Source organism: Rutidosis leptorrhynchoides, chromosome 6 (assembly GCF_046630445.1).
Source record: "Rutidosis leptorrhynchoides isolate AG116_Rl617_1_P2 chromosome 6, CSIRO_AGI_Rlap_v1, whole genome shotgun sequence".
Lineage (NCBI taxonomy): Eukaryota > Viridiplantae > Streptophyta > Magnoliopsida > Asterales > Asteraceae > Rutidosis > Rutidosis leptorrhynchoides.
In genome coordinates, this window is record NC_092338.1 from 194,846,136 (window position 1) to 194,871,668 (window position 25,533).

A 25,533-nucleotide genomic window follows, 5' to 3' on the forward strand; every position below is an offset into this window, starting at 1 on the left:
TACTTGGAGTCATTCATGACATATTTCAAAAGACGTTGCATTCGAGTCGTTGAGTTCATCAAGATTATTATTAAATCAATTATAGTTAGATATATTATGAAATGGTATGCATGCCATCATCTGTCGATGAAATGAAAGATTGTCTTTTAAAAACGAATGCAATGTTTGTAAAATGTATCATATAGAGGTCAAGTACCTCGCGATGTAATCAACTATTATGAATCGTTTATAATCGATATGAACAGGTCATTTCAGTTGGTATCAGAGCGGTGGTCTTAGCGAGCCAGGTCTTGCATTAGTGTATCTAACTAATAGTTGTTTAGATGCATTAGTGAGTCTGAACTTCGACCGTGTCTGAATGTCAAAAGTTTTGCTTATCATTTCGTGTCGAAAATCATCTACTTATCATCCTTAGGAAATTACCTGCTTATCATTCTTAGTCTAGACACATCTTGCTGCATTGATTGCATGAATAGTGTATAGACAAAATTCATATCTTAGCGTATCTGTTAATTCATATCTTAGTGTATCTGTTACTATAAACTTTGCCTGTCAGTTCCGAAAAATCCTCCGTAACTTATGAGATTTTGGAATATCAAACTAAGTCCTATAATCTATTGCATATCGAAAATCAATTCCCTGATCGCACCAGATGGATCCCTCAACCAGTTCGATTCCTTCGGATTCCGATAAGCTATTCCGATAGTCGTTCCGACCGCTATTCTGATATGGATATTTACCTAAGCTCCGAAAGCAGCGTAACCAGAATTGATCAACCAATTAGCCATCACCTATTTTGGATGAAATGGGGATGGGTTCGTAGTCAAATTAAACAATCGAGACGAGAAGAAGGCGATCCTTTCCACTAACCGAATTCACCTCTTGGTGAAGAGCCTGAAACACTTACGAGCGAACATGTCCGAAACACCATTTTCAGCCTCATTTCCAGAGTAGCTCGAAACGATTATATTCTATCCACAATTCTAAACCTTATTCATCCGCTCGTTCCGACTGACAATTATCCCGGAATAATAGAAGAAGTCAACGAACTTCGCGCTCAAATAATCAATTTGGAGAATATGGTGTAAAATTTACCAGCTTCAGCAACATCATCGGCACCAATAGTACCATCAATAAACAGCATTAGCACCATCAACAATCCATGCCTTAACATCTCATTCTGTACCTCGAGTATAATCATCGTTCTACGTATCGTTCTGCATCAATTATCTTCGTTCTTCATGGCGATTATGTAATCTCTAATATTTTAGAGATTATGTATTCTAGTTCTGACGGTAAATCAAATGAGATCAATAGCTTATTGACTCATTAAACCCATGATTATATCTGAAGAAAATATATAGGTATATATGTTTTCATAAAGATTATAATTAAAATTTTTTTGTACAAACTGTTAATGGTGAAAATATTTTAACGGGTAGGTAATACCCGAGGAATATTTAGATTTCATCTTAATAAGTTACACTGTACATTCTTCAAAGCTGATTCAACAGTCATTTACTATCCTACTTACAACCACCGAGATACGTATCCATTCACCGCAGAATAACCATTTTCATTCAATTTCATATTTGGATTTTGTCCTATCAGAATCCAACAAGTGGCATAATGAAGAAAACATTTGACAAAATAAAATTTGTTAGAAACAGACAAATTAACTATGAGGAATTTTGTTAAGAATCCACGCTAACAAAATTCTAGCTAACTGTTCCTAGATAACTGTTAATTCCATATTACATTTTATTTTATCGCAATTTATTTATCGTAATTTAATTATCGCAATTTAAATTTTCGCAATTTTATTTATCGTCATTTAATTTCTGTTATTTATTTTACGCACTTTAAATATCGGGACACGTATACAATGTTTTGACATATCATATTGACGTCATCTATATATATTATTTGGAATAACCATAGACACTCTATATGCTGTAATGCTCGAGTTCACTATACAGGGTTGAGGTTGATTCTTAAATAATATATATATATACTTTGAGTTGTGATCGAGTCTGAGACATGTATATAATGGGTCACGACACGTATTAATTAAATTCGAATATTATATATGAATTGTTGAACTACTAATTGTGGACTACTAACTGTGGACTAATAACATTGGATAATTAAAATGAATTAAAATATTGATTATAACATATGAAACTAAACATTTCTTCAAGTTTGCCACTTGATTTCATCTTAAACCTCATTTGTATCTTGACAATTTCAATCTGCGTTCCAATCTTTCATGATTCTTGAAAACACCTCAATCGAGAGGATGAACCAACCACACTTCATCTATGGAAGAAAAGATTCATGCATATAGTGATGCACCTGAAAAACTCTCAAAACCTGAGTAAACGTTTAACATGTATCTGTGCTAGCTCCTTTGGCATTGTTATTACCGAAAATAACTTTGCAATCCCTTTCCAAAGTAGCCAATTTTGTCACAGCTCCAGCAAGTCAACTTCGACTTTTCAGTAGGATTAGCCTTATTATAACATTGTTATATATACGTTGCCCTTTCGCCATCGTTACCGGGGAACCGTTTATGTTCCACCACATTAGCAAGAAACTTACCAACAACTTCACTGATCTTTGACTTTCCGAAAAATCATTATAATTATCGAAACCCCATCATTTACTCATCCGCATCTTGTAACAAGAATTACCATATCAATTACCGGAAATTAGCAATCAATATTTTGAAATCTCGCAGTGTTTCTACAGCAACAGTTATATGTATACATATAATATTTATCTCCTATGAATATGATCTTCAAATCAGAAAACCACCCAGTCTATGAATCAATACTCGGAATGTTGAAAAAGTTGAATGAAGCAGCAAAATCTGTAAACGATCTTAACAACCAAAAGTTTAATGATAAAGAATTGTATGTTGGCAAAGCTCAGAAATGTTGGAACTGGAAAAAGGATTGAACAAACTATGAAGGAAGCCGTGGACAAATCACAAAGACTAAACCTGCCTTCAAAGAATCCAAATGATTCAGTATCTGCTGAAGTCATTAACGAATACCTTGCTCTTGACTCTACACTTTTTCAGACAATCTTCATCATCATCCATCGATATTAGAAATTCTAAGATATCATCATATCTTTCATTATAAATATCCTCGATATTTCTGAAGATATTTTCATAACTATTCTTATCTGAAACCATTTATCTCTCCGCGATATCAGTGTTACATCAGAAAGGAAACTGTTTTAGTTTCTAAATTATGAAAAATTCGAATTTAAAATATGAATGTTTTTGAAGAAGTGTTGGGAATTGAAGCATGAGTTAGTATAATATAATGACACTTGATCAACATGATTATATTACAGTAAGTCATGCTGAGTTTCTAAATGGAACATGATGATTCACAGACTATAACATCATCATGTGCCATGTTACATGACTCTTACATTCTACTTAATCTCCAAACACATCGAGAACATATCTTTCTGATAGTTCTATCTTTTCTCTTAAATTTTGATAATTTAACCAATCAAGATCGTGCTATTACAATCTCTCTCTTAGAACATTAGTCATGTTCATTCAAAACTTCATACTTACGAATTCTGGACCATTATTCGCTTGACTTAAAGTTTGTAAAAGAAAACAAATGTATGGAGCTCCAAAATACAAAGAAAACGAAGAGGGTGGATTTATAGTGAAATATCCGACAGAGCAATCGAGACAGATCATCGTATTTAAACAAAGAGGATTTTAATTTCCTTAATTACCGAAGAATCAAATCCTATTACGAAGATTTTCTCTAAATTCCTTGAACTCCGGAAAAAAACCCTATCAACATCAAAAGATATGACGAAACATTATTTTCTCATTTCACTCTTTTGTGATAGCTTCACTTATACTCTTCGCGTAATCGAATTGTTTTATCCATGTTACTCAATGATGATAAAACTTTAATTTCTAGCTCGTATGCGTCATGAAAACATACTTATTGTCAACCATGACCATCCCAATTAAATTTCGAGACGAAATTTTTTTAACGGGTAGGTACTGTGACGACCCAGAAATTTTCGACCAAATTTAAAATTAATCTTTATATGTTTCCGACACGATAAGCAAAGTCTGTAATGTTGACATCTTAAAAACTTTGAACTGTGTTTAATATATTCATTTGACCTTCGACTAGTTCCGACGATTCACGAATAACTATTTGTAAATAGATACATATATATTTAAAAATGTATATATATATATATATATATATATATATATATATATATATATATATATGTATTAATATAATTTGAAATATTATATTATGTAGTTATTAGAATTAAGATTGTAAAATAAAATGATATAAGTAATAATAAAATTTATTATTAAAATAAATATATATAAAGTATATTGAAAATATATATTTGGTTTCGAAATCATTCTGTAAATGATAGTAGCACTCGTTCAGCATTCGATGGTTAATTAAGCAAGTTAAATTCAAACTTATGTAATTTTAAAATAAACGGTGATCCAAAAATGAGTTCTATAAATTATAGACTTATTAAAAATGTATTTAGGAGCTGTTTGTTAAATTTTAACACTTTTTATATTTTACCCATAAATGAGAGGGACAGTTGATGTAAATTTTATTTAATAAATTAATAATCGAATTTTATACCATAATGACCAAAATAAATAAATATAATTAAAATAAAAAAATTGGGATTTTTTCTGAAAAACTTTTATCCGCCACTGATTATCAACGGAGTACGAAATTCACTGTGTTTATTAAAGAATCCAAATGTGTCGGTAGATGAAGTTAAGATTCATGGCTGCTATACTGTACTTAAATGGAAATATGTGTGATTGCTTTATAGATATTTCTTCAATCAAAGTTTTTTCTAGTTTTCAATCACAATCACTTTCCTCTATCTCTGTATATATAATATATACATTTACCACATGCATAAGAAATGCATACAACTACCTATCTATTTCTTTCTCGCATTATAACTATCTACCTATCTAATTCTCTTCTTTCTTGCTTATTAACCTAAGTTACCACTTCACTATGAAAACCACCATCATCAAAACCCACTTCTCAATCGCCACCACTTTCTCTATATATATTTATACACCCGTATCACCATCACGTTCAACCAACTTCGATCATCATTACACCTCACCACTCGACCATCACAAATTTATGTTTTATTTCCTGTCTGATCGAACCCATGTCAAACACCCATCAAACATGATTTTGTTTCTTCTTCGCACATATCATCAAGGCCAACACCACTTGTCATCTTTCTAATACTATTTCGATTCATCAAGCTCACCTTCACCCCTTCCTCGGTTCATAAACACCACGAACCACCATCAACCTATTAATGCTACTATATATACGTTTTCTGTTTCCTTCTTCGTGACACAACTAAACCCACACTAATCATTTCACTATTGCTACTTGTTGTTAGCTACAACCATCGAACCCACTACAACCACACACCACCTTCTTCATAACACTTCCATCACCCTACCACCACTTAAAACCCGCCACCATCACCCACGGATTTCTGCAGCTACAGTTCTCCTACTTCCATTACGTTTCTATTTCAAGGACCGACACCATATTCGAAAATCCACGTGCTATTCGAGCCAAGCTACTACACGATGATATATTTTACAACTGCAATTGTCTTCGCTGCTATGGATACTTTGTGATCTGTGATAAAGCTAAAAGATGATATATAGATAATAAATATCGCGAGATATCTCCTTGTCCCCTTTCTGCTCTGAATGTTATCATTAAAAGGTTGATGGTTGACGACATATGCAAGTGGGTAGGGAATCACCTTTTGCAATTCAATATACACATTTGGTAGAATAATGGGATAGAGATGCAGATATGATAGTAAACTCATGGTACACGACAACTTTTCAACCTTTTTTTTATAGTAGTGGGATCACTATAGCATGCTTAAAATAAATTAATCTACAAATGGAGACCCTTGTTATATTTTATTTTCATTAACCGATTGCTGTACGTGTGGGTACCTGATTATCGAAACCCAATCCTTATTCTCTTGGGCCGTAACCCTGTGAACTATTTATCGGACTGTGGTGTTTTAATATTGGACCGTGATTGTTGGGCCGCAGTAAAACTGGGACGGAATATAGTGATAGATAGTGTACATATTCCTGCTATTTACTCTTGCTGATAATGAGCTCTTATAACCGCAAGCATTGACGATAAAATTTTGATAACATAATAATTCAAGAAAATGATGATGATTAATTCGATTATGAATGATATAGATTAAGGTTATGATAGATGAAAAAGGATGATGGCAGGGATATTGATGTGATTGATAAAATGATGAAGACGGTAATTATGTGATTAGTGAATAAGATGGGGTTTTAGTTGTAAATCATTTTTAGTCGATTGAATGTTTGAAGAGGAAGAAGATCATGGTTAAAAGGGTTAAATAAAAATAAGTACCAGTCAATTCAAGAAAAACAGTAGTCAGATCCATGGTTAAGGATGTTATCGGGTTACCGGGACGTCGCGGGTTCAAACCCGGACTTGGGCATTTTTTTGGGCTACTTCTTTGAGGTAGTATTACTATTACCATTATTATTATTATTATTATTATTATTATTATTATTATTATTATTATTATTATTATTATTATTATTATTATTATTATTATTATTATTATTATTATTATTATTATTATCATTTTTATTGAAGACTATCATTTTTGTTAAAATTATCATTTTTATTATTATTATCATTATTAGAAAAGTTATCACTTTTATCAAAATTATTATTATTACTATCATTATTATTATTTTCATATTATCAATATTATTATCATAATGACTATTATTATTATTATTGTAAAATAAAACAACATTTTATTTATTATTATCAATATTATTTTATCAAATAACTATTAGTTATATAAAACCATATTTACTATATATAACATAACTATATTAATATTTTATAATAGATATTAATAAATATAATTAGTTAGGTTATTAAGGAAAACACATAATTAAAATAACGATTAAATCACTAATAATATATAAATTCGTTGGATTACAATTATATGTGTTAATATATATGAATGATATAGGTTCGTGAATCCGAGGTTAACCCTACACTTGTTCAATGCCGTCGTATGTATTTTTACTACAGAATACAGTATTGTGAGTTTCATTTGCTCCCTTTTTAAATGATTTTGCAATATATATTTTTGGGACTGAGAATACATGCGCTTTTATAAATGTTTTACGAAATAGACACAAGTAATCGAAACTACATTATATGGTTAAATCGATCGAAGCCGAATATGCCCCTTTTAGCCTAGTAATCTAAGAATTAGGGAAATGGCCCCTAATTGACGCGAATCCTAAAGATAGATTTATTGGGCCTAACAAACCCATCCGTTGTTGCAGATGCTTTAGTACTTCGAAATTTATTATGTCCGAAGGGAGTCCCGGAATGATGGGGATATTCTATATGCATCTTGTAAATGTCGATGATCAGGTGTTCAATCCATATGAATGATTTTTATCTCTATGTATGGGATGTTTATTGGAAATGAAAATCTTGTGGTCTATTAAAATGATGGAAATGAATGATTACGATAAACTAATGAACTCACCAACCTTTTGGTTGTCATTTTAAAGCATGTTTATTCTCAGATATGAAAGAAATCTTCCGCTGTGCATTTGCTCATTTTAAAGATATTACTTGGAGTCATTCATGACATATTTCAAAAGACGTTGCATTCGAGTCGTTGAGTTCATCAAGATTATTATTAAATCAATTATAGTTGAATATATTATGAAATGGTATGCATGCCGTCATCTGTCGATGAAATGAAAGATTGTCTTTTAAAAACGAATGCAATGTTTGTAAAATGTATCATATAGAGGTCAAGTACCTCGCGATGTAATCAACTATTATGAATCGTTTATAATCGATATGAACGGGTCATTTCAGAGAGTACTTATAGAAAACTATGATTCTCGCTCGTTGCGTCATTTTCGAGTAAAAACTCGAAAATCAGCAACATCCGCCATCGAAATACAAAAGTTTTACAACATGTGAAAATTTTGCGGAATTTGATTTTTAGGGCCGGATTGCTTTGAAGTTCACGTGGTCACTCTGAGACGTACCAAAGAGCTAGAATCATCAGATTCATGTCATTTTTAAGCTTTACGAAGTGGTTTAGAGAACTAATTTTTCGATGTTTACTTTGACCTTTTCAGCCTCTAAATGACTCCGAAAGGCCTAAAACTGAGAGTGCTCATAAAACTACGAGTCTTGCTCGTTGCGCCATTTTTGAGTTAATACGTGAAAATCAGCGAAATCTCTCACCAAAATACGAAAGTTTCGCAAAATACTAAAATCATGCAATTTTTAATTTTTCGGGTCGAATTTGCTTTGAAGTTCACATGGTCACTCTAAACGTACCAAAGAGCTAGGATCATCAGATTCGTGCCAGTTTTAGGTATTACCAGACTTTGTTAATGTTTGTTCTCATTAGGCACCACCCACATAACATTTGTAAATCACACTCACTACCGAACTATAAAAACATAAGGACTCTGCGTGAAATTTGGGGTAAAAATAGGGACCACCCAAGTAATTTCTTTAAGGTAAAATGACAAAAGTACCCTCAAGTGCTTAGCACATCTTAGAAGTTAACGTCTGACTTAGACAGGCGTTTGACATAGGGACCACCCACGTAACATTGGTAAAACACATGGATCTCCCAAGTAAAAAATACAGTGATTTCACGTGAAATTTGGAATTAAACATATGAACCACCTAAATAACTTTTTAATAAATCTTTTTCTCATGTATCTAATCTTTATGCATCTCTTCTCTCTGTATATATTTAAAGAAAAAGATTTTGAACATCTAATTTTAAAATTATGATTCAAATGATCAATTAAAATAACTTTAAAAGCTTCAACGTAATTTCATATTAACGACCCTTGAAATTAGAACTCTTAATTGTTGTTAAAATTTTACATTATATTATTATTATTATTATTATTATTATTATTATTATTATTATTATTATTATTATTATTATTATTATTATTATTATTATTATTATTATTATTATTATTATTATTATTATTATTATTATTATTATTATGTAACACCCCGTTTTTCAGTTACGCGTTATTTTGGACGTCATTCAAATTACGAGGCATGTAACCGTATATTTGGATCTCAAATAAAGTTTGATTTGATGTTCTAAAACCTTACCATTGGATAGTAAATCTCATTACGTTTCCAACGATATTTAATTCATCGAAAACGGAGTTACGGTTTGAAAGTTACGACCAAAACAAGTTCCAGTGTTAGTCTCAGTTCATTGAGACGCCGTCCAGCCATTTTGGATGCCGTCCAAAAGGCCTGACGGGCCAGCAGCTGTAATTTACTTAAATTAAAAGGGGTACTTTGGTCTTTTCACGTGTGGATGGATTTGTGGCTTTAATATCAGTTTTAGATCTACTTTTGGATCATTTTCACATCCATTCTCACTTACACTCTAAACCCTAGAGAGAGAGAGAGAAGCAAGGTTTAGAGAGGGAAAACTCCATTGGAGAAGAAGGATGTTGATTTCGGGTTGAGGTGCAAGAGTTAATGTTGTTCACCTCGTTCACGGCTACGTTTTGATAGTGATGGTAAATTCTAAATCCGGATTTCATTGTTTAAGATTCGTGTTTGAGTTAGGGTTTGTGTTAGTTAGGGTTATAAACCCATTTATTGTGAAATTTGGGAGTTTTGGGTAAGATTCATGTAAGTAAACCCAAATTGGTGACTTGGGGTTTTGATTGATGAAATTGTAAGTTTGGGTCTTGCATGTGTTGGTGAAACCTTAGAACACTCGTGTACTAGTGATTTTGGTGTTGTGTTGACTTGATTTTTGGGTGTAAACCCTGATTTGGGTCCAAATGGGTTTTGTGTTGAAATGGGTCAAGTGTTATTTGAATTTTGGTGTTAAATGATGATTTTGAGATACAATTACTAGTTGTTAGTGATTGTAGATACTTTGGGTGTAATTTGACAAGTCAAGCGAGTTAAACCTAAATTTGGATTAAATGGATGTTAAACGCTTTTGTTAAGTGTTAAATGACGTTTTTGAATGAAAGTAATCGTGGATAGTGATTTTGGGTTAAATGGTGTCAAGTATAATTTTGGTTAAATTGTACTTGTTTGAATGGGTCGGAATTACCACCCGTAGTGGTAATTGGTGAAGTCCACTTTAGGTGTCTAAATGGGCGGTTTGTGGGAGTAGGTATAAACCCTTGGTTAAGGGTGTTGGAGTCGAATTCTCTTGTAGAGAATGTATGTTGATTTTGTGTATATATATATGCATATTATATGTAAAAGCTTGCTCGGTTGAGTTTGGAGGCGATTTATACTTTTGACTTATGCGGACATTTCGAGGTGAGTGGAATATTTATGTATGTATTCATATGATTTATTTGCCCGTATTAATTGTTCACATAGCCGTTTTGTGCACATGGTTGAGTAATAGCTGCTATTAAGTGATGCCATAGCCGTTTTAGAACACTTTGGGGGAATACCATCGCCATTTTGGGATACCTCGGGGTTAGCATACCATAGCCGTTTTTAGGCGCTAACCGAATAGCCGGTTCTTACTCATACGATGATTAAGTGATACCATAGCCGTTTTGGAACACTTGGGGGGTGATGCCATAGCCGTTTTGGAACACCTCGGGGGTTAGCATACCATAGCCGTTTTTGGGAGCTAACAGTTGTTATGAACACCGATGACTTGTTCGCGAGGTCACTCCCTTGCGATATTGGTTAACCATGGTTTATACTTGTTGATGTTTAGCATTTCATTATTATTATGATTATTATGCTAATGATGTTGCTAGTGGTACGATTTGACGATACTAGCTATTGATTGCTTATGATGTTGCTAGTTTTATGATTTGACGATACTAGCTATTGATACGAAAGGGTATGTGATAATTTTATGTATTGTATGAGTTCGTGGATGCGAGTAGGTAAATTGTATATGCATGTACATATTTATTATACTCACTAAGCTATATGCTTACCCTCTCGTTGTTTACCTTTTTACAGGTATTGTGAATTTGAAGCCAACTAGTTGTTAGACTAGATGCTTAGGAGCGCTTGGATCGATGGGGTAGCTTTTGGTTATATGAATGCGGATTTAGGGATTTGGTAGTCCCCGGGATTATGCTCTTAGTATCGGGTTGGGTTGTAGAGTTCTAATCCGTTTAAGGATATAAATGGGTCGAAATCTCTACATTATTGTATATAACGGGTCGTTGGGGTCTCAAGGGTCATTGGGCCCGTTTTGATGTCCAAACATTTCTATTTTTACTTTTCGGATGTAATTAAACTTGGGTTAATGGTTATAAATCATTTTTGTGTTGTTGGGAGTGTTGATATAAAATGTGAAGGTTTTGGGACTGATCAGACATCTGGACGCCGTCCAGATAGGCTGGACGCCGTCCAGATAGGCTGGATGCCGTCCAGTATAACTGGGCTTAGTGAGTTTTTGTCACAGAGCTTTTTAGAACAACTGGACGCCGTCCAATATTTGGGACGCCGTCCTGGCCTTTGAAACTGGATGCCGTCCAGATAACTGGACGCCGTCCAAATTAACTGGACTATTAAAAAAAAAAATTTATGGCGTGTTTTTGGTAAAACGAAGAATGGGTTGTTACAAGTGGTATCAGAGCATAGTCTAAGGGAATTAGGTGACCTTGGAATAGGTGCCTAGTCTTAGACTTATTGTCGATTATGCATTATATGCGGGACTTATAGGAATACGGGTCAGACTGAGATTTGAAAGTGCCTAATGTAAGTAGGTGAACCTGGACATTGTTAGTGATAGTCACCTAGGTCGTAGGTTGACTTATTGTTGCGGTGTACTTGTGTACATTTATTATTATATTGTATATAGGTATATATATACAGGTATCTATTTGGAGCGGTGTCCTAGGGATGAATCTATTGGAGAGATTCGAATATTTGACGGTTTTGGGTGATCAAGTTCACGATAAGGACTTTGGTTATTCGGGTACTAGGAGTTATCGCGTGTTATTTGGTGTGAATGTTGCGTCAGTCCGAGTAAAGTACTTTGCGTGACCATGTGAAAATGGTAAGGTACGCATTTGTAATAGTGATTGATCACCATTATTACGAAAGTGTATCTTGACATCAAGCATGACATGACGCGTACCGAATGGAGGAAACGTGGCACGCTTGGGATAGATTCGGGATAAATAAGGAATTTTTTATTGGTTCCTAGGGTATGGTTGTCTCGGGTGATGTGCTTGTAGTCACATCGGGTTCATTGCGAGTCGGGAAGTGTTACGGTGGATTTGGTTAGTTAAGTGAGTGAGCCAACTCACGAGTTCTGCGCGTACTTAGTCCCCCTAAGTAGTGGGTGTATTATTGAGATTGTCATTCCATGTGGTTACTCATCGTAACTAGGATGACCGATTAGTGAGTGTGTGTGCGATGAGCACTTGAATCCCGTAATGGGACGTAGCAAGTCTAATGATTGTAGAATTGGGTTACACTCCGTAGAGTGTGTGGTTAGAGAATCGTGTAAGGATTCTAGTTATGAGTCATCTTGGACTTTACGAATCGAGGAGTCTTCGGGTCGTTAAACTCATGGGAGTGAGATCTGTATGAAAATGGTCGCGTTAGTGTGTTATGGATTATAGGGTAACATTCCTAACGGAATATCCCTTCTTGTATTGATTGTGTCGTTATTTGGAAGGGTGTAAGACTTGGTGTTCCAAGCACCTCTTAGCGTTAGACGGAAGGTTTTGTTAGGCTATATCGTTTAGCCTTGTGGAAGTTACGGGTAGTGTGTGATCGGCAGAAACTTTCGATAAGACAATAAACCGTAAGGTTTTTCGGGTAAGTATGACTTTGGGTCATTATTGGGGAGAGATGGGCAATGTCAGGTGTATGGAACCCAAAGATCGAGTTCTAAATCTCGATAGGTTGCGGTGGGAGTTTGCATGACACGGCGTCAGGTTATACCTGCTAGTGTAATGTTCAACTCCGGTGATGGTGTGATCATTTTGTGCTTAGGGTTCCCGTGAGATACCCTTGGAAGCATCGAAGGTTATAATAGTAATCGACGAGTGATAGTAATTCGACGGTTGCAAAAGTTGAAGTTTAAGAGCATTGCGGTAAATACTTCTTATGAAGTGACGGGTGAGCAAAGCTTGTTGCTCTTAAGTGATAGACAGGTAAAGATGACCGGTGAGTCAATGATGGACTTAATGGTCGGTTAGGCCGAAGGTTATGATGAAGTGTTGATATTGCGGTCGATGCAATTATTGTGTCAGGTTGGTCAATCTTCTCAATGAAAGTGAGCAATTGTAAATAAAGGTTCGTTCCGGGGAAGGTCAGGTGATCTCGACTGAGATGCACGACCGATTAAGCGGAGTGGCGTATGCCTAGGTTTAGAGGCGTACATAGGATTTTGGTGGTGTTCGCTTTGCGAACGATGAAGGGCGGTTAGTTGTTAATCGTGGTACGAAGGTGCGATGTCGTCACGTGTACGACATCTCTAGTGATTGTTTATGATGGCTCTGAGAGCCTAAGTTGAATTTACGATGATTTGGTGTGTATGACCAACGATGAGGATGGTCATGTGTGTCGTGGAATGACAATTCCGCGGGATGATATCATCTTGGCGGTGAGAATGAGGAGCTGAATCCTAAGTGGGGGAGTTTTTACTGCTATTTGAGGAAGCTCTGGTGGTGTTAGATCAAGTGAAGTGTAAGACTTCTTATGTAAGGTGGTCGTGTAGCACCAAAGTGCGGTATGAGACCAAGTGCGAAGTTGGAGATCACGGTGGTGAGAGAATGAAGTTGTTGTTGCAGGTGCTCTCAGAATGTAAAAGATGGATTGCTATGAAACTCGGATAGTATCATTGAATGGGTACAAGTTCGATATTGTGGTGGGTACCGTATTTTTCCTGTCGGGAAACATGATCGTGGAAATTGTCAAGTGGATTATTCCACTTTACGGACGATTGTGAGGCGGAAGTGTCGGTATTGATTATATCACATAGAGACATGCGGATGTTGTTTGGTTGCGAGAGTGTGTACCCTAGTGATGTGACCCGTAGGTTGCATTGAAATGTCGAGGCCATCCTTAATGGACGGCCTAGGTAGGAAGGTTCACCCAGATTTGGTGACTATTTTTGTGAGTCGTGTGGCGAATTACGGAAATTTTGTGATGATGATTCGCCGTTGACGGGATTTTAGTATACGAATAGCTTCTATGCTAGTACTAGGAAGCCGTATTGTACGGTTCAGAGGAGAAACCCTATGACGATGTGTTGATGTTTCGCCTAACTCGTGGTGTATTATTGTCGTCCTGGATTAATCCAGTGACAGGTAATCGTGTGCGGATCGATCGGTGGGAAAGTGTTACTTCTAAAGTGTTTATTTTGGGGTTAACAAAATTTCTTCGTTGAAAAATGACCCGAGTATGGAGCCGGAGAAAGTCGGTTCTTGGTCTAGAGAATATTCATGAATGATCGGTTAAGTAGTACGTTTATGAACCGATGGAGTACGGAGTTTTAAGGAAGCATGAATCCTTCTCAATTTGGATTAATGCAAGACATGGTTCATGACGTAGTGGATTTAGTAGATTGCGTTGGGTGATATGGTTATGGATGTAGCTTGTTGCGAGTTGTAGCCGAGAGAACTTGAAGGGATATGTGGTGTTTTTCGTATTTCCTAAATGGAAATTCTAGACGTTGGGTGTATGAGATATCGCTTGTTGTGGAAGTGCACGCTAGTGATTATTAGCGTGTGGTGAGATCTTAGAATTCACGGAAGATGTTATGGATGTTGGGCTTAGTTGTGTTTCGTAGAATCGTGAGGCGTGACGACAATGACTGTCGGTGAATTGTTCTACTTTTAGGACGATTGTAAGTGTATGGTACGAGTTTGGATACTCGGCGCAAGAGAAACGGTTGCGGTTGTTTTGACTAATAGGTTGATTACCCGATACCGTTGAAAATGACGGAATGATAAGGCCATTGGAAGAATATTATGAAATTTTCACGGTGTACTTCTGAGTGAGTGGTGGAAATTTTGGTCGAATGAAAGGGTGAAGTACGGTTGTTGTAATATGATGCGTTAATGTACGAAGCGAGATTTCAGTTGCGTGATTACTACATGTGTGACTCCGCGCTGGAGGTGGAAATGTTCGAGGGAGAAGTGCTTAACTTCTAGTGTAGGTGCGAATCACGAGGACGTGATCCAATTTAAGTGGGGGAGAGTTGTAACACCCCGTTTTTAAATTACGCGTTATTTTGGACGTCATTCGAATTATGAGACATGTAACCGTATATTTGGATCCCAAATAAAGTCCGAGTTGATGTTCTAAAACCTTATCATTGGATAGTAAATCTCATTACGTTTCCAACGATATTTGATTCATCGAAAACGGAGTTACGATTTGAAAGTTACGACCAAAACAAGTTCCAGTTTCAGTCTCAGTTCATTGGGACGCCGTCCAGCCATTTTGGACGCCGTCCAAAAGGCCTGACGGGCCAGCAGCTGCAATTTACTTAAATTAAAAGGGGTACTTTGGTCTTTTCACTTGTGGACGGATTTGTGGTTTTAATATCAGTTTTAGATCCACTTTTGGATCATTTTCACATCCATTCTCACTTACACTCCAACCCTAGAGAGAGAGAAGCAAGGTTTAGAGAGGGAAAACTCCATTGGAGAAGAAGGATGTTGATTTCGGGTTGAGGTGCAAGAGTTAATGTTGTTCACCCCGTTCACCGTTACGTTTTGATAGTGTTGGTAAATTCTAATTTCGAATTTCATTGTTTAAGATTCGTGTTTGAGTTCGGGTTTGTGTTAGTTAGGGGTTATAAACCCATTTATTGTGAAATTTGGGGGTTTTGGGTAAGATTCATGTAAGTAAACCCAAATTGGTGACTTAGGGTTTTGATTGATGAAATTGTAAGTTTGGATCTTGCATGTGTTGGTTAAACCTTAGAACACTTGTGTACTAGTGATTTTGGTGTTGTGTTGACTTGATTTTTGGGTGTAAACCTTAATTTGGGTCCAAATGGGTTTTGTGTTGAAATGGGTCAAGTGTTATTTGAATTTTGGTGTCAAATGATGATTTTGAGATACAATTACTAGTTGTTAGTGATTGTAGGTACTTTGGGTGTAATTTGACAAGTCAAGCGAGTTAAACCTAAATTTGGATTAAATGGATGTTAAACGCTTTTGTTAAGTGTTAAATGACGTTTTTGAATGAAAGTAATCGTGGATAGTGATTTTGGGTTAAATGGTGTCAAGTATAATTTTAGTTAAATTGTACTTGTTTGAATGGGTCGGAATTACCACCCGTAGTGGTAATTGGTGAAGTCCACTTTAGGTGTCTAAATGGGCGGTTTGTGGGAGTAGGTATAAACCCTTGGTTAAGGGTGTTGGAGTCGAATTCTCTTGTAGAGAATGTATGTTGATTTTGTGTATATCTATATGCGTATTATAGGTAAAAGCTTGCTCGGTTGAGTTTGGAGGCGATTTATACTTTTGACTTGTACGGGTATTTCGAGGTGAGTGGAATATTTATGTATGTATGTATATGATTTATTTGCCCGTATTAATTGTGTACATAGCCGTTTTGTGCACATGGTGTGAGTAATAGCCGCTATTAAGTGATGTCATAGCCGTTTTGGAACCCTTTGGGGGAATACCATAGCCGTTTTGGGATACCTCGAGGTTAGCATACCATAGCCTTTTTGGGCGCTAACCGAATAGCCGGTTCTTACTCATACGATGATCAAGTGAAGCCATAGCCGTTTTGGAACACTTGGGGGGGGGGGGTGATGCCATAGCCGTTTTGGAACACCTCAGGGGTTAGCATACCATAGCCGTTTTTGGGAGCTAACGGTTGTTATGAACACCGATGACTTATTCGCGAGGTCATTCCCTTGCGATATTGGTTAACCATGGTTTATACTTGTTGATGTTTAGCATTTCATTATTATTATGATTATTATGCTAATGATGTTGCTAGTGGTATGATTTGACGATACTAGCTATTGATTGCTTATGATGTTGTTAGTTTTACGATTTGACGATACTAGCTATTGATACGAAAGGGTATGTGATTATTTTATGCATTGTATGAGTTCGTGGATGTGAGTAGGTAAATTGTATATGCATGTACATATTTATTTTACTCACTAAGCTATATGCTTACCCTCTCGTTGTTTACCTTTTTACAGATATTGTGAATTTGAAGCCAACTAGTTGTTAGACTAGATGCTTAGGAGCGCTTGGCTCGATGGGGTGGCTTTTGGTTATATGAATGCGGATTTAGGGATTTGGTAGTCCCCGAGATTATGCTCTTAGTATCGGGTTGGGTTGTAGAGTCTTAATCCGTTTAAGGATATAAATGGGTCGAAATCGCTACATTATTGTATATAACTGGTCGTTGGGGTCTCAAGGGTTATTGGGCCCGTTTTGATGTCCAAACATTTCTATTTTTACGTTTCGGATGTAATTAAACTTGGGTTAATGGTTATAAATCATTTTGGTGTTGTTTGGGAGTGTTGATATAAAATGTGAAGGTTTTGGGACTGATCAGACATCTGGACGCCGTCCAAATAGGCTGGACGCCGTCCAGTATAACTGGGCTGGGTGAGTTTTTGTCACAGAGCTTTTTAGAACAACTGAACGCCGTCCAATATTTGGGACACCGTCCTGGCCTTTGAAACTGGACGCCGTCCAGATAACTGGACGCCGTCCAAATGAACTGTACTATTAAAAAAAAAATTTAAGGCGTGTGTTTGGTAAAACGAAGAATGGGTTGTTACATATTATTATTATTATTATTATTATTATTATTATTATTATTATTATTATTATTATTATTATTATTATTATTATTATTATTACTACTACTATTATTATTATTAAGATCTCCTAGCGACAACTCTAAAAATTGCCATTAAAATGCATAAAGTCTTGTACGTAACAATTATTTACTTGATTTAATATGATGATTATTAAATTATATAGTATTTTTACTGACGTTATTGACAACTCGTATCGTTAGAAATTCACTATTATTATAATTATTAAATTTTAATTTAATTTTACACGATCAGCTTACACATCTTGATTATTTTAGATAAAATTTGAAGGCTCAAATTAATTGATGAGTATATTTAATTCACAATTACACAGAATTATATATATATATATATATATATATATATATATATATATATATATATATATATATATATATATATATATATATATATATATATATATATATATATATATATATATATTGGATTTAACTAAATATATCTCTAAGAATTATACTTAAGAAGATAAATTATGGAATAAAAATGATACATGGAGAATAGTAAAATAGTTATTTGTGATGGTTATCATTTTATATATATATACCATATTTTATGACTCCAATATAAAAATTAGTACTTGTTTTTACTCAAGTAACTAACTAGAATTCATTATGTATATTTTTTAAAAATAATTTATTACTATCTAATATCTAATATTATTATTATTAACCATAACATATTGCATTATGTTCTCTCTACCTATATTATTCATTAAGTTTGTGATCATATATTACATCTCCTTTTTATGATAGATGTTAGGCTTCTTTAATTTTAATTATTTATATAGTAGAGTTTGAGTAACTTGTGTATTAAAGACATAATTAGTTAACCTTTATTATCTATATTAACTTTTTTTTTTTTTTTAAATCGTTTATTATAATTTGAATGTATACATCTTTATTAGTTATTATTACATAGTTATGAAGATTATAACTTTATTCAATAAGATAAACTCGTTTCATTCAATAAAGACAAATGATAGAATATTCCTTATTGTTTCAATCAAATAAATGAAAGGGTGCATTAGAGGGTTGTACCTTGGATATGGAGATCCTTTAATGGGTTTTTGACCATATTTTCTCCAGGCCCATAAGTCTGATGGAACCACTTCGCCGGTGGGTCTACTATTTGCAGGTGCTGGCGCAGGTATACACACAACTTTCTTTGCTTGAGTCTTCCTGCTCAGTTAACCATTGCTAAGTTTAGTCATGACAAAACCATAAAACCTAAAAAGTGGTTCTAAGAATGTCATTATGAACATACATATATATGTAGAGCAAAGTGTAGATAAAAAAAATGGTACATTTAGATAGTAAAATTTGAACAAACATTACACATTAAAATGGTACATTTAGATAGTAAAATTTGAACAAACATTACACATTAAAATTTTTAAAAAACAAAGCTATGCATTAAAAAAGGATATTAACAAAATGACCTTTTTGTAACTTGCTAGAACAATTTGGATAAAAAAGTTGTCAAATGCCACATCGCCAAATGCTAGTTTAAATCGCAAACCGCAAGGACAAGCGTGTGACTTACGAGTTGCCAAAATTGCTTGGTCATTTTGACTATTATCAAAATTACGTAACAAGCTAGTCCTTGCGATTCATTATTTGTGATTTTCGTCGTGAACCTTATCCATATAATATTTTACGATAAGATTTTCTAGATTTTATAGACTTTTCGGAAATACAAGCAAAATATCATAACTATATTAAAGAAAACAATTTTTTATATTTATTCTCGTATGTATTTATATAAATATATATATGTAACTATATTGTTTCTATAGCTAGCTAGGAATAAAAAAATGTCATAGAAGTTCTAAAAATGTATTATTTAATAAATACCTATAAGAGTCAGTTATGAAGCAATATGCATATGATCCTACTATATATTAATTCATTCATATGAATTAGCAGTTTCCCATAACAAAGAATAAAATATAGATAAAAATATATTTATATGCAAGGTATCTAGCTAGTTGTTTACCTTCTCTTGATGGCCGGATTTCGCGGTGACGAGATCCGTAAGGTGGTGGTACTAGTAGAAGCTTCTAGTAACCCACGTTTTGATGCAGAAGAAGAATTTGAAGAACATGTTATCATTTCATTATTATTTGTTGATCTAAGAGTCGTTGACTTTGCTGCATTTGGTGATATTTGCAACATCTTTGAAAACATGTTATTATGGTTTTGATTATTATTGTTTTGATCAAACCCTAATGGTAATGATCTTGTTGATTTTTGTAGATCATTGTTATTGGCTAAACTTGTTTCGGTAGCTCCAAAAAAACATGGTGTTGAAGATGTTTCTTCATGATTAATAATAAGTGGATCTGATAAAAGACTTGTAAAGCAAGGTTGACCAAAACCATCATCTTGATCATCAATTGTTGTTGACTGTTGGATCATTTGTGTTTCTTGATCAAAGTACTGCCAATCTGAAACCCCCGGAGGATCGACAGGACTAATGATTCCTGGCCGGAAAATATCCGCTAAATCGCCATGAAAATTGTTCTCCATTATGAATAAACTTCAAGAACTAATCAAGAAAGCCAAAAAAGTCTTGGTTTGACTGGTTACTTTTTTAAGTTTTTTTTTTTTTTAGCAAGAATGAAGATGACCTTGATGGGGTTGTTTATATTTGGTTTATATTTTGTGGGTTTGAGTTGGTTCTTGATGGGTGTCGGAAAAGACAATTTTTTAGGGTTTGGATGGAAGAGATGAAAGTAGAAAGAGAGAAAGTCGCTGACTTTTGATTTAGAAATTTGTGAGATACATATGAATATGATATATGATGACAGTTCTATTCCATACGCCAAGAGAAGGAAAAAAGGTTTGTATAATAGATTGATCGATTGATGATTAGTTAAATTGGAATTTTTTATTTGACTGAGATATGTGATGGGGTTATTATATAGTTTAGTTATTAGTTATAGTTAATATACATCCAAGATTATGTTACATTTTATTTGTCTTTTCGTGCTGATAAAAGTTCGTTTTTAATATTCTTGAAAAGCTTAAAAATCCACCTTTGGTAAAAGAGATATGGTATATAACCACACAATATTGAAAATATAAGCGAAGTGATTTTTGGGACCGGTGAATATTCCACAACCAATCACACATAGCATTTTCAATCGCACATGTACGTGTACAAGTTAGTCTTTTTTATTTTGGTTAGAAAAACATAACATTAAAGTCAAAGATTATTCATCAATCGATGACGCATCTACGCACAAGATACAAATAGAGAAACCCAACAAACCTCGAGCATAGAAAGCGCAACCTACACAAAACCACACTCAAACATAAAGCTATCGGTGCGAGCCAGGGGGGGGGGGGAGTGGGGGGCAAAAACGAAACAAGAGGCAAACCGCCAACTACAAACACAAGAAACACTAACTAAACAAGACAAACAAACCTACCACCTACACCAAAAGAACACAACAAGCCACAACCAATAAGCTAGAAGAGAGAATGAAATCAAAACAAAACCAGCATACCCATCAACATCTAAGTCCGCTTCCTACCCCTCAGACCCGATCTAATAACATTGCCTTTAACCTTATCCCGCAAGTTCAATCTGCACGAACGAGACACATAGGAATAAGATTAAGGCGATTCAACTAAAGACGAATCAATAATTTTACCTACCACTGGGGGAGGGCCTAACACCGCCTCCAAAAAAGAAACAATAGGAACACTCGAAGAACCATACTCCATGCTGACACAACCTTCATCCTGCATTATAATATAATCAACCGACAAGACCTTAGAAATGTTCTTAAAAAACTTTATCGAAATTTTCTCTAACCTCCTAGAATTCATACCAGTCTCCTTGGCCACATCATGACCCTCTGGTAAAAAATTTTTGGATCTCCTCATTGAAATCGAAATCATCCACAGTATCCTGTAGCAGAACGAGTCATCGACAACACCCTTATTCTTATTTGGAGTCGAAACCTTACCACCAACTCTAACCTTAGACCCAATGACCTTAGAAAAATTCACCAAGCCCCAAGCATTCTCTTTTTTATCGAACCACTCTCGAAAAAAACCACCACACTTGACCTTTGAGCAAGCACAAAATTTCCTACCAACCGTATTAACCATATACTTTTTCGGGTCAGCAATCAACACAAGTTCATTAACTATCCCTTTATCCCCGGAATTAAAAGAAATGGGAGTATGGCAACTCCTACCTTGTTGCGAAACACTCTGACCCGATTCCCTAGAGCCTTTCCCAGGCATATTCGAACAATTTAGATCAACAACTTGATTCATTACAAGGAATCCAGTCTCAACATTCGAACAATTTAGATCAACAACTTGATTCATTACAAGGAATCCAGTCTCAACATCTTCACCCGAACATGTACGATTACCAAAACCCCTAGCATGGAGTGCAACCTTATAAGACACATAATGATTCAAATAAGACACAACTGGAGGACGACTATGTTTACTGTTAATACCCGTATCAACTTTATCTTGACCAATTTGAATTCTAGCAACACACTCTTCAACTTCCACCACATGATGCTTTTTATCATCTAAGCAATATGAAGCATTCAAGGGGCTGTTCAACCCATCAACTAAATCTGTTAAAGTGCCACCCACCGATCTTCGGTCAAGCTCATCCTCCCCTAAAGTAACATCAATCAGTTCAACCAATCCAACTAACATCGGCTCATTTATACATTTTATTATTCGCGATATTGTGTTCTTTTGATTATAATTTGGTGAAGATTGAATGCTAAAGCTCGTGGATATGATAAAAATAATGGTTTCATCTCAAAAGTCTTCGTGTTAGTAATTTGGATTGTTGGTTAGTGATCCAATGATAATATTCAAATGTTAATCACTTTGTTTTGATGATGACAACAAGTCTTAAGTGCTTAAAAGCGTATAGAACAACACATGTTCACAAGCCTACATGATCTCTAGCAAACGATCGATATACATAATAAACAAGTTAAAAGAGTCATTTGAAAAATTCAGGATATGCACGGCTGGGTCCACGATTGATCGCATGTCAAACCGTAGATGTTCTGTACCTTGGTTCTGAGAAACAAGGTGCACGGTCGACTCCACGATCAACCACGGGTCGACCGTAGTTTGCTCTGTCCAAATTTCTTAACCAAATAAAGTTTGACCACTTCGGGGCATCTATAATTCACAAAAACTTTTTCAACATGCTTAGAATAGGTGCACTCTTCATATCCAAAAGAGTTTTGGTCACTAGAACGCTAATCTTGATTCATCTCACCTAATGACGTCTTAATGACACTTTAGGTTGCAATTAAGGGTAAAAACATAAGTGTTGCAAGATATTCTTTTGTACCTAATTGCAAATCATCCTTTTGAATCTAAAATATATCTAGACATGATTAGGATGGTCATTAAGTCCCAACTAAAGAGATGTTCTCTACTTGATTAATCATTAAGCATTACTTACATGCTTGAGTATGCTTATCTCTTTATGATTAGTGTAATTCCCTAAAAGTCTTCATGTAAAACAAATGGGTATTATTTGGAGTGTTGCAAGTAACCAATGAATGCATATACTTGCAATCAAATGTTGAAAAAAGCTTTGAAGACTTGTGATATGATCTTTGGAAGCTTATGGTTTGTCAAGGGATAAAAATCTGCATTTGCTACTATGGGAAATCAATGACACAATGCAAGGACTATGCGACTTTCCTCTTTTATAAGCTCATGTCCACTTCAATGAATGCATCCAAAGTATAAGATGAAGGTTAAGGACTTCCAGGTGTATTAAACATCTTTTGAAGGCTCTATATTGAGTAAAGAAGTCAAAAATTCAAAGCCAAAAGAGCTCCAACGGATATATTGAAAAGCTATCCAGAGACTGCGCGGTCTAGGCCACGGTCGACCGTGCATCGACCGCAGTTTTGTCTGTCAAGTTTTTCTTGGACTATAAATACACTACTTTGCCAAACTAGAAGACCACCTCTTTCCAACACACTTTCAAAGTCACATCAACCAATCTCTCAAGCCTCAAGCACATATCTATGGAGAGATTATAAGAGTGAAAGAGAGATTATACTTACATTAAGTAGAATTACATTGTAAACTTCATGCTTATCATTTGTATCTTTAAGTTTACTTTATGAGATACTTCCTTGGGGGTCAAGAAAGTTAAATAGTTCTTGTGATAGGAAACACCATTTTACTTAGTGAACTAACTTCCTTAAAGGGATCTAGGAAGTTGATTAATTCCATTGGGAATTAATACTTGTTCAAGGTGAAGACAAGTTTGATCTAATTAAGGTTGGTGTGACCTATTGAAGAACTATGAGAGATTGAGTTAGTAGAATTGATCTTGTGATAAGAGCATCACTTGCCTTAGCGATTCTTCTTCCTTAAAGGGATTTAGGAAGATGATTAATTCCATTGGGAATTAATACTTGTCCAAAGTGAATACAAGTTTAATCTAAGTAAGTTGGTGTGGCTTATTAATGATCATTTGGTGTAAACCAATCTCCACCGGGTTTGGAGAAATGCTTAGTGAAGCTAACTCCTGATTAGTGAATTGAAGAGTGGATTAAGGTGAATTAGTTAACATTCACCCGAACCACTATAAATCCTTGTGTTTGTGCACTTTACATTCTTTACATACTTGAATTAACAAACACAAGGGCTTCCACAACGACAACTTATGATTTGATTGTCAAAGATTTCAAAAAAGTTTTAAGAAACCATTAAGTAAATATTCATCCCCCCTCTAGTTACTTACATGGATGTTTTCAGAAAGTTTCGGTTTCAAATGAACAAGTGTTGGTGAAAAGTTGATAAGAAAACTGAACCTGTTGTACCTGCTTCATCTCGCGATCGTGAGACTAAAAGAGTTACTAAATTGATTAACTTGTCTAGCTATAGAAAGATATTCTAGATTGGTTGAATTACATGCAGGAAACTAGTGTAATTTGACTTATTGACTAAACCATCAATTAAGTAGGTAATTGTGAAGCTAAAAAGGGACATCAATTTATCCTTCATTTGAATCACCATCTTGAGTAATTAATTGATTGATTGTGTTCTTAAAACGCGTGAGGGAAACCAGCGTTATTAACTTACACTTTCATAATAATTAGTATCATAGTGATATGGCCAAAACGGATGGTTTTATTTATGCGATGTCGTTAGGTCGCAACACGTAAGAATCGGTTACCAAAAGAGAGTAATGGTTTTAAATTTATATTTAGCGGGGCCTAAATCATACTATTCCTTATTATGAGTAAGGGAAGTATGACCTAGGGTCATATTTTTAAGATATCAGTGGAATCAAACCTATAGTTAAAGCTTAAGATAATTATAAGGTGAATGAGTAGTGGTTTGTTACCTAATTTTGGGTTTTCTATTTTATAAGACAAGTAAAGTAAATGCAATAAAGTTTGTGATTCAGATAAGGTTAAAGCAAGCGCATACTATGATTTTGCCAGTTACTTTGCCGAGATTATGGAATGCTGGCTCACGAATAGGTATTGATCTTGTATTCATTACACTGGTCCTAAATGCCCCT

General features: G+C 34.8%; 1 protein-coding gene and 1 long non-coding RNA gene across 2 annotated transcripts in view; one reads left to right on the forward strand and one right to left on the reverse strand.

Annotated features, from left to right (window-relative positions):
- Positions 1 to 20,844, reverse strand: part of LOC139851676 (probable WRKY transcription factor 14) — a 29,922-nt gene extending 9,078 nt beyond the window's left edge. The window contains exons 1-2 of the mRNA XM_071840776.1: positions 19,975 to 20,844; positions 19,017 to 19,157 (exon numbers count right to left, since the gene is read on the reverse strand). Of these exons, the coding sequence (XP_071696877.1) occupies positions 19,017 to 19,157; positions 19,975 to 20,507 (674 nt within the window). The 5' untranslated portion in view covers positions 20,508 to 20,844. The remainder of the gene's footprint in view (positions 1 to 19,016; positions 19,158 to 19,974) is intronic.
- On the forward strand, positions 19,789 to 20,902 carry LOC139851677 (uncharacterized). Its single transcript, XR_011760685.1, has 2 exons — positions 19,789 to 20,137; positions 20,235 to 20,902. It is a non-coding gene; the product is annotated as an uncharacterized lncRNA (long non-coding RNA).
- The last annotated feature ends 4,631 nt before the right edge of the window (positions 20,903 to 25,533 follow it).